A 12,472-nucleotide genomic window follows, 5' to 3' on the forward strand; every position below is an offset into this window, starting at 1 on the left:
GTTCTCTACTTGGTGTAATCAGGAGGGAATGTTCTCTACTCGGTGTAATCAGGAGGGAATGTTCTCTACTCGGTGTAATCAGGAGGGAATGTTCTCTACTCGGTGTAATCAGGAGGGAATGTTCTCTACTCGGTGTAATCAGGAGGGAATGTTCTCTACTCGGTGTAATCAGGAGGGAATGTTCTCTACTTGGTGTAATCCGGAGGGAATGTTCTCTACTTGCTGTAATCAGGAGGGAATGTTCTCTACTTGGTGTAATCCGGAGGGAATGTTCTCTACTTGCTGTAATCAGGAGGGAATGTTCTCTACTTGGTGTAATCAGGAGGGAATGTTCTCTACTTGGTGTAATCCGGAGGGAATGTTCTCTACTTGCTGTAATCAGGAGGGAATGTTCTCTACTTGGTGTAATCCGGAGGGAATGTTCTCTACTTGGTGTAATCAGGAGGGAATGTTCTCTACTTGGTGTAATCAGGAGGGAATGTTCTCTACTCGGTGTAATCAGGAGGGAATGTTCTCTACTCGGTGTAATCAGGAGGGAATGTTCTCTACTCGGTGTAATCAGGAGGGCATGTTCTCTCCTCGGTGTAATCAGGAGGGAATTTTCCCTCCTCGGTGTAATCAGGAGGGCATGTTCTCTACTCGGTGTAATCAGGAGGGCATGTTCTCTCCTCGGTGTAATCAGGAGGGCACGCAGCAGCACACCGCAGTCACGTTGGGAAGAACAACGGAACTTTTAAAGTTAAACACCAAGCTTGGGAATTTGGACTAGCATCAGGTCGGCAAATGTCCCCAGCAGAAGAGATTTGACACAATCAAAGGCAAATGTGTTATTTTTTTTGCATTTTAAAGTGGTAAACTTCTTTACACTTTTAGAAATGCACTTTTACACAAACAAGAGAGAGACGTAGGTGTGATCCGAGTCATTTTCATCTTTAATCTTTGTCGTTAAAGTTAGGTTTAATGTAAAACTAGTTGTGGTAATCTTATTTTTACTCTTAAATGTGTTCTAAATGAACTTAGACATGTCTGCACTGTTAATAAAGGATGTAGGATGGCCCTCTAATTATAATCCTCTCATTATGGAACATGTCTTTCTTTTCAACAAATGAGAGGTTTACTTGCATCACAGAGCAGGGCAATTATTTGGACTCGGGGGCCACATTGAGAGAAATAATGTGTCTGGGGGCCAATGTGTATAAATGATATATACACATTTAGCTGTACAGTATGTGGGTTGGGGTCCCTTTTTTTCAGGAACACTAATACCAAAAGTCAAGATGTCCGATAGAGTTCTAAAAAAGTTATGACGGACCACCTCAAAAAAACGGAAAGGAATTTTACAGTTTTTTACTGAATGGGACACCAAAATGTACATGAAAATAAAGAAAGTGGGATTTACAATATTAACTATGAACAATTGGGAAGGGCATGGCGAAGTTGGTAGAGTGGCTGTGCCAGTAATCTGAGGGTTCCTGGTTCAATCCCCACCTTCTACTATCCTAGTCACGGCCGTTGTGTCCTTGAGCAAGACACTTCACCCTTGCTCCTGATGGGTGATGGTTAGCGGCTTGCATGGCAGCTCCCTCCATCAGTGTGTGAATGTGTTAATGTGGAAATAATGTCAAAGCGCTTTGGGCTCCTTAAAAAGGAGTAAAAAAGTGCTATACATGTACAACCATTTATCATTTAGCAGCAATAAAACACTGAATATCAACAACATGAACATCGCTCCTCTTTTATGTGGGACTCACAATATTAACTATGAACAATAAAATACTGAATATTAACTACATATGAACATCACTCTTCTTTTATGTGGGACTTACAACATTAAATATGAACAATAAAACACTGAATATTAACAACATATAAACATAGCTCCTCTTTTATGTGGGATTTACAATATCAACTATGAACAATAAAACACTGAATACTAACAACATATGAACGTCACTCCTTTTGTATGTGGGATTTACAATATTAACTATGAACAATAAAACACTGAATATTAACAACATATGGACATCGCTCCTCTTTTAAATGGTAAATGGGTTGTACTTGTATAGCGCTTTTCTACCTTCAAGGTAGCGCTTTGACACTACTTCCACATTCACACACACATTCACACACTGATGGAGGGAGCTGCCATGCAAGGCGTTAACCAGCACCCATCAGGAGCAAGGGTGTAGTGTCTTGCTCAGGACAGAACGGACGTGAATAGGTTGGTACTAGGTGGGGATTGAACCAGGGACGCTCTGGTTGCGCACAGCCACTCTTCCACTGCGCCACGCCGTCCCTATGTGGGATTTAAAATATTGACTGTGAACAATGAAACACTGAATATTAACAACATAAATAAAGTACTATCTAATCTAATCTAATCATATGAACATTGCTCCTCTTTTATGTGGGATTTACACTATTAACTATGAACAATAAAACGATGAATATTAACAACATATGAACATCGCTCCTCTTATGTTGGATTGACAATATCAACTATGAACAATAAAACACTGAATATCAACAACATATGAACTTTGCTCTTCTTTTACGTGGGATTTACAATATCTATGAACAATAAAACACTGAATATCAACAACGTATAAGAGTCGCTCCTCTTTTACGTGAGATTTACTCTATTAACTACAAGCAATAAAACATTGAATATCAACAACATATGAACATCACTCCTTTTTTATGTAGGATTTACAATTTTAACTATGAACAATAAAACACTGAATATCAACAACATACGAACGCCGTTCCTCTTTTACATCTCAGACCAGCTCCTTGATAGTTTTGCATCTTTTACAATCAAGCAAAACACAACAAAACTGTAAAAAACAGCAAAATATGAATGCAAAGTGTAATAAACACCTACAATATGATATATTATCACGTAAAAATCTCCTTCCGCATTTGTTCCTGACACGCACTTTTCGGGCTGGCTGCTGTGAAAACAAACCCCGCCCACTCCGCTTTGTTCTTGGTCTGAGCTGCTGTGACATAGATTACCGTAATAACTCCTATAAAACACCCAAAAGTACAGATTTTGACCACAATTACTTTGTATAGTTGAAGACTTACATTCTTTTAAAAACAGCACTGCACTTCATAATAACAAATACAGTTCTGATGTTAAAGGTCTAAAAAAATGATGTAGAACGTCCGGCGGGCCGGATTGAAAATCTTATTGTGGCCTGCGGACCCTATTTTGCCCAGCTCTGCACTATCATGTCCTAAAAAGGTGGGGAAAAATACAAACCTTTCCTTTCAGGAGCGAGCTGGTGATTTGGATGAGCAGATCACTGCGGAGTTCCGTCATCTGAGGGAGTTCCTCCAGGAGGAGGAGGAGCGTGTTAAGGAGAAGGTGCAGAAGCAGAAAGAGGAGAAGGTGAGGCAGCTGGAGGAGGCGCTGACTGAGGCCGCGCAGCAAAGCACTCGGCTGGAGAACACGGTGGAGCAGCTGCAACTCAAACTGCTGGAGGAAGACAACCCTGAGCAACTGAAGGTGAGTGATGTCATCATCAAGGTGAGTGATGTCATCATCAAGGAACATCATCAGCTCATGGAAAATGATCCAAGTCTTGTTTGCATTTCTTCTATTTTAGGGGATTAAAGACTTCATTGGAGGGTGAGTAGCAGCTTGTGAAATCATTATTTTTCATTTATAGTTCTGTCGTATTTACATTGCCTCATTTTTGTCAGACTTTTTGAAAGTGCAATCAATCCGTGAAACCTTTGATTATTTTAATGATCCGCTTTACTTGTAGTGTGACTGACCTGCCACTAGAGGGCGGCCTTACAAATGGCAATAAATAACATGTTTACATGATAACTAGGTGAGAAAATGAGACTGGATATACTCCCACACAATCCAAAACAAAAATTGTGCCATATATTATTTGCCTGGACAAAGTATGTTTACAGACATCCTTTTGAAAAAAAAACTATTCTATTTACTTAGAAGTATGAATTGAATGGAGGTACTTATTAACAATCAATTATTTAACAGTTGCAAAATTAAATTTTTATTTACAAAATAAACACATTTTCAATAATGCTCAATTAGAAAAAGTATATATTGAATTGGTGTTAAATATGAATTATTCGGATTATTTGTTTGTTAATTTTGCAAATATTGTAACACGTCAGTTATTGTTAGTTAATTGATAAAAATCAAAACTATTCTGTTTTAGACGTATGAATTAAATGTAGTTATTTATTAACTATTAATTATTTTACAGTTGCAATCAAACTTATTATATATCTTATACTATAATATAAAATATCCCCGCCTTCCGCCCGATTGTAGCTGAGATAGGCGCCAGCGCCCCCCGCGACCCCGAAAGGGAATAAGAAAATGGATGGATGTATATTTTTAGATGTGTGTGTGTGTGTGTGTGTGTGTGTGTATATACATATATATATATCAATCAATGTATTTTATTTCGGCAATCTTCACATAAAACAAAGAACAACAACAAAAAAAGAAAAGAAAAAAAAACACTCATTTGAGCAATGATTGAGCCGAAAGGGTGTAGGTTGAGGCAACACTTATATAAACCTACCCCATACAACAAGAACAAGGTTCAAAATATATAAAATCTAAAACATGCTTCACTTATATTACTTTTTTTTTAAACAATATATAAGCAACATATATGTAGCACACGTCTCATGTACACGGTTTAACATTTAAATAAAACATATACATTTGTACACTTATATATATATATATATATATATATATATATATATATTATATATACACAATTTATTTAAATTCCATATTAAGTGGTAATATATACATTTTAATATAACCTATATGTATAATTATGCAATCATAAATTGTATTTATATACATATTATATATTGTTGTCTTTCTAAAACAATGTTTGCTCTTCTTTCTTATATTTACTAATGATAAATGATTTAAAAAGCTTTTTAAACTAGTTTATGTTGGTGCTGTGTTTTATTTCATCCTTTAAACAGTTCCATATTTTAACCCCTGCTATTGTTATACTCATTCCTTTCTGCGTTGTTCTACAATATTGGATCTTAAAAAGTAATTCTCCTCTTAAATTATAATTCCCTTCTCTCTGTAAAAATCTTCTCTGTAAGCCTGTTGGAAGTGAATCTTTACTTGCTTTATAAATCATTTGGGCAGTCTTGAGTTGGATGAGATCTGGTAGTTTTAAATCAAATGTTTTTATGCATAATCCATTAGTGTGTTGTCGGGGTCCTGTGTTATGTCTCAGTCTGATGGCCCTTTTTTGCATTATGAATAGTGGTTGGATGTCCGTCCTGTATGTATTTCCCCAAACTTCTAGACAGTAACTCAAATATGGTAAAAGAAGTGTACAATAAAGAGTGTGTGATGTTGTTTTACCCAGGACAGCAATACTTCTGGCCAACTTCCCTTTGATGTATGTCATGTGTGACTTCCAGCAGATCCTGTGGTCCAAGATCACACCCAAAAATGTGATTTTGTTTACTCTTTCTATACTAACATTGTTTATATATAATTTTACATCTATATCATTTCTCTTATTTCCAAATAACATAAAGTTAGTTTTATTTAGGTTTAATGATAATTTATTAGCATCAAACCATTTTTTTAGTTGACACATCTCCACGGTGACGGTCCTCAGGAGCTGCTGCAAGTCCACATCAGAACAGAGTACATTGGTGTCATCCGCAAAGAACACATATTTAAGGTTTTCAGTTACTTTACAAATATCATTTATATACATGATGAACATCTTGGGCGCCACATTTAATATTTAACCAACATGATTTTTTTTGTGGGGCGGTTTAGCTCGGTTGGTAGAGTGACCGTGCCAGCAACTTGAGGGTTGCAGGTTCGATTCCTGCTTCTGCCAACCTAGTCACTGCCGTTGTGTCCTTGGGCAAGACACTTTACCCACCTGCTCCCAGTGCCACCCACACTGGTTTGAATGTAACTTAGATATTGGGTTTCACTATGTAAAGCACTTTGAGTCACTAGAGAAAAAGCGCTATATAAATATAATTCACTTCACATATCTGTACAAACTGCTTTCTATCAGATAAATAACTTTTTATCCATTCCAGAACAATACCCCTAAAACCATATTTTTCCATTGTTCTAATAAGAATACTATGGTCTACTGTATCAAAAGCTTTCTTAAGATCTAAAAATACTCCTATTGTATATTTATTTTTTATCAATACTATCAGTTATTTCTTCAATTAAATCTGTTAATGCTTGTGCTGTTGATGGATTATTCCTGAAACCATACTGCCTATCTCTCAATAATTCATTTTTTTCTACAAAGCCATCGAATCTATTTCTAAATATTTGTTGTAATATTTTGGAGAACTGTGGTAATATTGAGATTGGTCTGTAGTTTGTGAACAAGTGTCCGTCTCCCGCTTTGTGAATAGGAACTACTTTTGCAATTTTCATGAGTTGAGGAAATCCTCCCATTTCAAATGAAAGGTTAAATAGATACGCTAATGGAGCACTAATTCCATCTATCACATACTTTAAAGTTTGCATGTCTATATCATCCACATCTTTGCTTCTTTTCTTCTTCAAACTTTTGACTATGTCCCTGATTTCTCTTTCTACTACTGGTTTTAAAAACATTGTTTTAGGGTTTGGGTTGATATCATCTGCTGCATCTATTTTTGTCCCTTCTACCTTTATCTCTTCTGCTAGTTTGGGTCCAATATTTATAAAATAATCATTAAATGTATTTACTATCACCTCCTTATCCTTAATCATGTTGTTATTTTCCATAAAGTATGGTGGGTATTGATTATCATCATTTTTATTTCTAATAATACCATTTCATATTTTCCATACACCTCTTATATTATTCTTGTTATATTCCAGTTTATTTATATAATAATCTTTTTTACACATTCTGATTATATTGATTAGTTTACTTTTATATTTTCTATATTTATTTTCATTTACTAAAGTTCTATTTTTTATAAATTCCTTATATAAAATATTCTTTTTTTTACAGGCATTTTGGAGTCCTTTAGTCATCCACGGTTTAAACTCGCCGTACTTTGACTTCCTTTTATAATTTACTACTGGACAATTTCCATCATATAGTATTTTAAATGTGTTTAAGAATTCTTCATAAGCTGTATTAACTTCGTTTTTATCATAAATAGTATTCCAATTTTGCTTTTGTAGTTCATTCTTGAATTTGTTGAGCGTTTTCTCTGTTATGATATATACTTTTAAAGGTATTTATTAACTGTCAATTATTCTACAGTTGCAATAAATTGTATTATGTATTTTATGTACTATGTCTATATTTAAGATAAAAATATGCATATATATACATATATGTGTATATTTTATCTATTACATTTATATACATACTTATGTATGTATAATTGGCAGTTAATAAATACATTTAAATGTACTATATATAAATTATTTATATATATATATATGTGTGTATATATATATATATATATATATATATATATGTGTGTGTGTGTATATATATATATATATATATATATATATGTGTGTGTATATATATATATATATATATATATATATATATATATATATATATATATATATATATATATATATATATATATATATATATATGTGTGTGTATATATATATATATATATATATATATATATATATATATATATATATATGTGTGTGTATATATATATATATATATATATATATATATATGTGTGTGTGTGTGTGTATATATATATAAATATATATATACACATACACAAACATATACATATATGAACACACATGTATGTGTATATATATATATAAATATGTATATATACATTTATATATACATTTATATATACATTTTGTGGGTTCTTCCGAGGATGTTGTAGTCGTAATGATTTGTGCAGTCCTTTGAGACATTTGTGATTTGGGGCTATATAAATAAACATTGATTGATTGATTGATATACATCTATATCAATAGAATTACATTTATTTACAAAATATACACATTTACAATAATGATCAATAAAAAAATCCATATATTGAGTTGATATGAAATATTTATTATTCTGATTATTTATGTTTGTTAATGTTGCAAATACTGTAAAGCCTCAATCATTGTTAATTGGTTCCGGACATGACCACGATAAAGTAATTTCTGCAAGTAGTAATCAGTAAATGTAAATCAAACATTGTCAGAGCTGGAGCATAAAAGCTGTTAAGTACCTTGTAATAATGAGAGCCCTGTAGATGTGCAATAACACGCTTGAAGCACCTTTACACTCTTTTAATCCAATATCCTAATGCTGGCTGAGGCTGAGCCCATCATTGCGGCTCGCTCTCATTAGTTTGATCTCATGGTGGCCAATACTAATGTCGTGTGGATCATCTGATTATTTCGCCACGTTTGTGCTTGAAATGCTTCATTTAGGTTAAAAATGTGATAGAAGATGCTTTAAAAATATTTTAAAAATATGCAATGTTTGAAGCGCATTGCGGCAAGAGATGCCTGTAAATACAATTAATAAATGTGGTTTAATATTTTGGAGTCTAATGATTATACACTATTTTTTGATGTAATATATTTCAAAATTATTTTTATAAGTATATATAATTTATCACTTATGCTTAAACATTGTCACAATTTGGTTTACTTGTGTTGTGTATACTATGTTAAGACTTCAATATATGTATAATATACATAATAAACAATAAACCAGTGGTGTCCCAACCCCATTTTGGTGCGTTTGCATCTTGAATTTGGCCCGCGAGACCACAGCCAAGTTCAATTGGAATAAGTAACTCATTCATTTAAATACCAAGGAGTCTGACAGGGGGCCAATGATCGCCATCTTGTGGACAATGTGAGAAACCCAGGCCAATGACCGTAATGTGTACTTTCTTGATATACAGAGTTCACTTATATAACCCGATCCAAACCACCTTTCCTAATCATGGTACAGATGAAACAATTCAAGCAGCACAAAAAGTCCACACAGATAGTCACACATAACACAACCTGCTCACTCAACTTTGTGGGTAAATGTATCAGAATTACACTCATTTAAATCCAATGTAAGTAGTTTTATTTTTTATTTCTGATTGATGAAAAAGCTTTAAAGAGGTCGTCACGGAAGTAAACAAGGTAGGAGTTGAACTTTCACATACTCTTAAAATTCAATTATAATGATTAATTATAGATCCATTGTATTATTATATGTAAACACACACACACATAGCTACTTTGCAACACATTTTTGTGGCCCCCTGGTCCAAAAGTCTGGACACCCCTGCAGTAAAGTGACTGTGAAGGAAGTTAACAGTGAAATGATGAGATGATCATTGGCTTTTCTTGTATTAATAGGAATTCACCTCAGCTGTTGTTACTCAGCCACTCTTTGGTCTTTACAGGGCCATGAGTTTGTTTGAGCGCCCCCCAGAGGTGAGTGAGGACCTGCAGTCAGGAGAGTTTCTGGGACCTCTGCAGTACAGGACCTGGAGGAAGATGAGCAAGGTTTTTCAGCCAGGTACAAATGCCTACACACTAGGGTTGTATGCCATACCGGTACTAGTCTAGCACTGCCATACTAATGAATCATATTCCGTACTATACCCACTCTAAAAAGAACCCCCCACCCCTCCCCTCCCCGCCTTTATTTAACGGGCATGACGGTGCGTCGTCGTCACATCGTGACATTGCTGGGACTACGGGCAGAGGAGCATGTTCGGCAGCGCACACACACAGAGTACTTACAAGCAGACACAGTTATAACACTGAAACACCCTCAGGAAGAGCTGCTTTAAGACATGGCTAACGTCCATCTGCAGTGTTTTAGCTACTTCTAAATCTCTAATCCTCGCCTCCGTGGCGACAAAGTAAGTTTCTTACATGTACCATTATCACTGGAGGACGAGGAGTCGCTAAACATGCTTCACTACACACCGTAGGAGGATACAATAGCTCATCGGCGTCACAATGTAAACAAACACCTTAGGTGGATCTACACCTGACATCCACTGTAATGATACCAAGTACAGGAGCGTATCTAGTCGATGCTACTATAATTATATCAATATTTTTTAGCATCACAATTTTTTTTGTAATGTATATTATGTTTATAAAGTCAGTAAATACGTCCCTGGACACATGAGGACTTTGAATATGACCAATGTATGATCCTGTAACTACTTGGTATCACATCGATTCCTAAATGTGTGGTATCATCCAAAACTAATGTCAAGTACCAAAGAAGAGAAGAACAAGTGATTATTACATTTGAACAGAAGTGTAGAGAGAACATGTTGAAACAGAAAATAAGCAGATATTAACAGTAAATGAAGAAGTAGATTGGACTAAACTGCAATAATAAACATATGTTTCATACACCTTAAGACGTTTTGTTCAAATAAAGCCAATAATGACATTTTCTGTGGTCCCCTTTCATTAGAAAAGTATCAAAACACATTTTGGTAGCGGTACCTCAGTGTTGGTACGGGGACAACACTACTACACTTACAAAAAAGGCGATAATAATTTGCTGTTTTCTGCTGCCCTGCCCAGCGGTGACAGCAGTGGTCCTGGACCCGGACACGGCCTACCCCTGCCTGTGGGTGTCCACCTGTGGCACCAGCGTGCAGGTGGGCAAACTCCAGCCCAACCTGCCCAACAACCCGGAGCGCTTCACTCGCTACAACATCGTCCTGGGCACCCGGGCCTTCTCGGCGGGCCGCCACTACTGGGAGGTGGAGGTGGGCTCCAAGACGGCGTGGGGTCTGGGCGTGGCTCAGGCCTCCGTGGACAGGAAGGAGGAGGTCAACCTTTGCCCCCAGGACGGCTTCTGGACCGTGGTGCTGAGGGACAACGGGGACGGCACGTGCGAGTACGAAGCCTGCATGGACTCGGAGGAGGACGGCTTGTTGTATCCCTCCAAGCCTCCTCGGCGGGTGGGGGTCTTTTTGGACTACGGCCGCGGACAGGTGGGCTTTTACGACGCCGGGGACATGAGCCACCTGTTTACCTTCTACGGTGCCAACTTCAAAGAGCCGCTTTTCCCTTACTTCAACCCCTGGCCCATTATGAACGGATACAACCGGGAGCCTCTCAGCATCGTCACACCACACTGGCATTAGATGCACACCTACTTATGTACATCCTCTCAGCATCGTCACACCACACTGGCATTAGATGCACACCTACTTATGTACATCCTCTCAGCATCGTCACACCACACTGGCATTAGATGCACACCTACTTATGTACATCCTCTCAGCATCGTGACACCACGCTGGCATTAGATGCACACCTACTTATGTACATCCTCTCAGCATCGTCACACCACACTGGCATTAGATGCACACCTACTTATGTACATCCTCTCAGCATCGTCACACCACGCTGGCATTAGATGCACACCTACTTATGTACATCCTCTCAGCATCGTCACACCACACTGGCATTAGATGCACACCTACTTATGTACATCCTCTCAGCATCGTCACGCCACGCTGGCATTAGATGCACACCTACTTATGTACATCCTCTCAGCATCGTCACACCACACTGGCATTAGATGCACACCTACTTATGTACATCCTCTCAGCATCGTCACACCACACTGGCATTAGATGCACACCTACTTATGTACATCCTCTCAGCATCGTCACACCACACTGGCATTAGATGCACACCTACTTATGTACATCCTCTCAGCATCGTCACACCACACTGGCATTAGATGCACACCTACTTATGTACATCCTCTCAGCATCGTCACACCACACTGGCATTAGATGCACACCTACTTATGTACATCCTCTCAGCATCGTCACACCACACTGGCATTAGATGCACACCTACTTATGTACATCCTCTCAGCATCGTCACACCACACTGGCATTAGATGCACACCTACTTATGTACATCCTCTCAGCATCGTCACACCACACTGGCATTAGATGCACACCTACTTATGTACATCCTCTCAGCATCGTCACACCACACTGGCATTAGATGCACACCTACTTATGTACATCCTCTCAGCATCGTCACACCACACTGGCATTAGATGCACACCTACTTATGTACATCCTCTCAGCATCGTCACACCACACTGGCATTAGATGCACACCTACTTATGTACATCCCGTGTGGGGTGAGAGAGGACCAGGTGCATGTCTTTGGAGGCGGGAGGAAGCCGGAGTACCCGTAGGGAACTCACGCAGTCATGGGGAGAACATGCAAACTCCACACAGAAAGATCTCGAGGCCGGGATTGAACTCAGGACTATCAACATTTTAAAAAACAGGCTGTGTCGCACATCAAATCAAGCACTTTCACAACACCGGCATGTCTTCAGCTGCCCATCGTCTTTAGACCCGTGAAGTCTATGAAGCGGCTTCTGCAGACGCCAGAGACCTTTGTGGTGACGGTCCCAAATGAGCTAATATTTGCAAAACAAAATAAGAAAGT

At 37.5% G+C, this 12,472-nt stretch overlaps 1 protein-coding gene across 1 annotated transcript in view; it reads left to right on the top strand.

Moving 5' to 3' along the window:
- The window catches only part of LOC133552515 (zinc-binding protein A33-like), a 33,106-nt gene extending 21,856 nt beyond the window's left edge, over positions 1–11,250 (top strand). The window contains exons 3-6 of the mRNA XM_061899732.1: positions 3,281–3,514; positions 3,615–3,637; positions 9,415–9,530; positions 10,565–11,250. Of these exons, the coding sequence (XP_061755716.1) occupies positions 3,281–3,514; positions 3,615–3,637; positions 9,415–9,530; positions 10,565–11,133 (942 nt within the window). The 3' untranslated portion in view covers positions 11,134–11,250. The remainder of the gene's footprint in view (positions 1–3,280; positions 3,515–3,614; positions 3,638–9,414; positions 9,531–10,564) is intronic.
- Positions 11,251–12,472: the final 1,222 nt, after the last annotated feature.

This window comes from Nerophis ophidion, linkage group LG05 (assembly GCF_033978795.1).
Source record: "Nerophis ophidion isolate RoL-2023_Sa linkage group LG05, RoL_Noph_v1.0, whole genome shotgun sequence".
Taxonomy (NCBI): domain Eukaryota; kingdom Metazoa; phylum Chordata; class Actinopteri; order Syngnathiformes; family Syngnathidae; genus Nerophis; species Nerophis ophidion.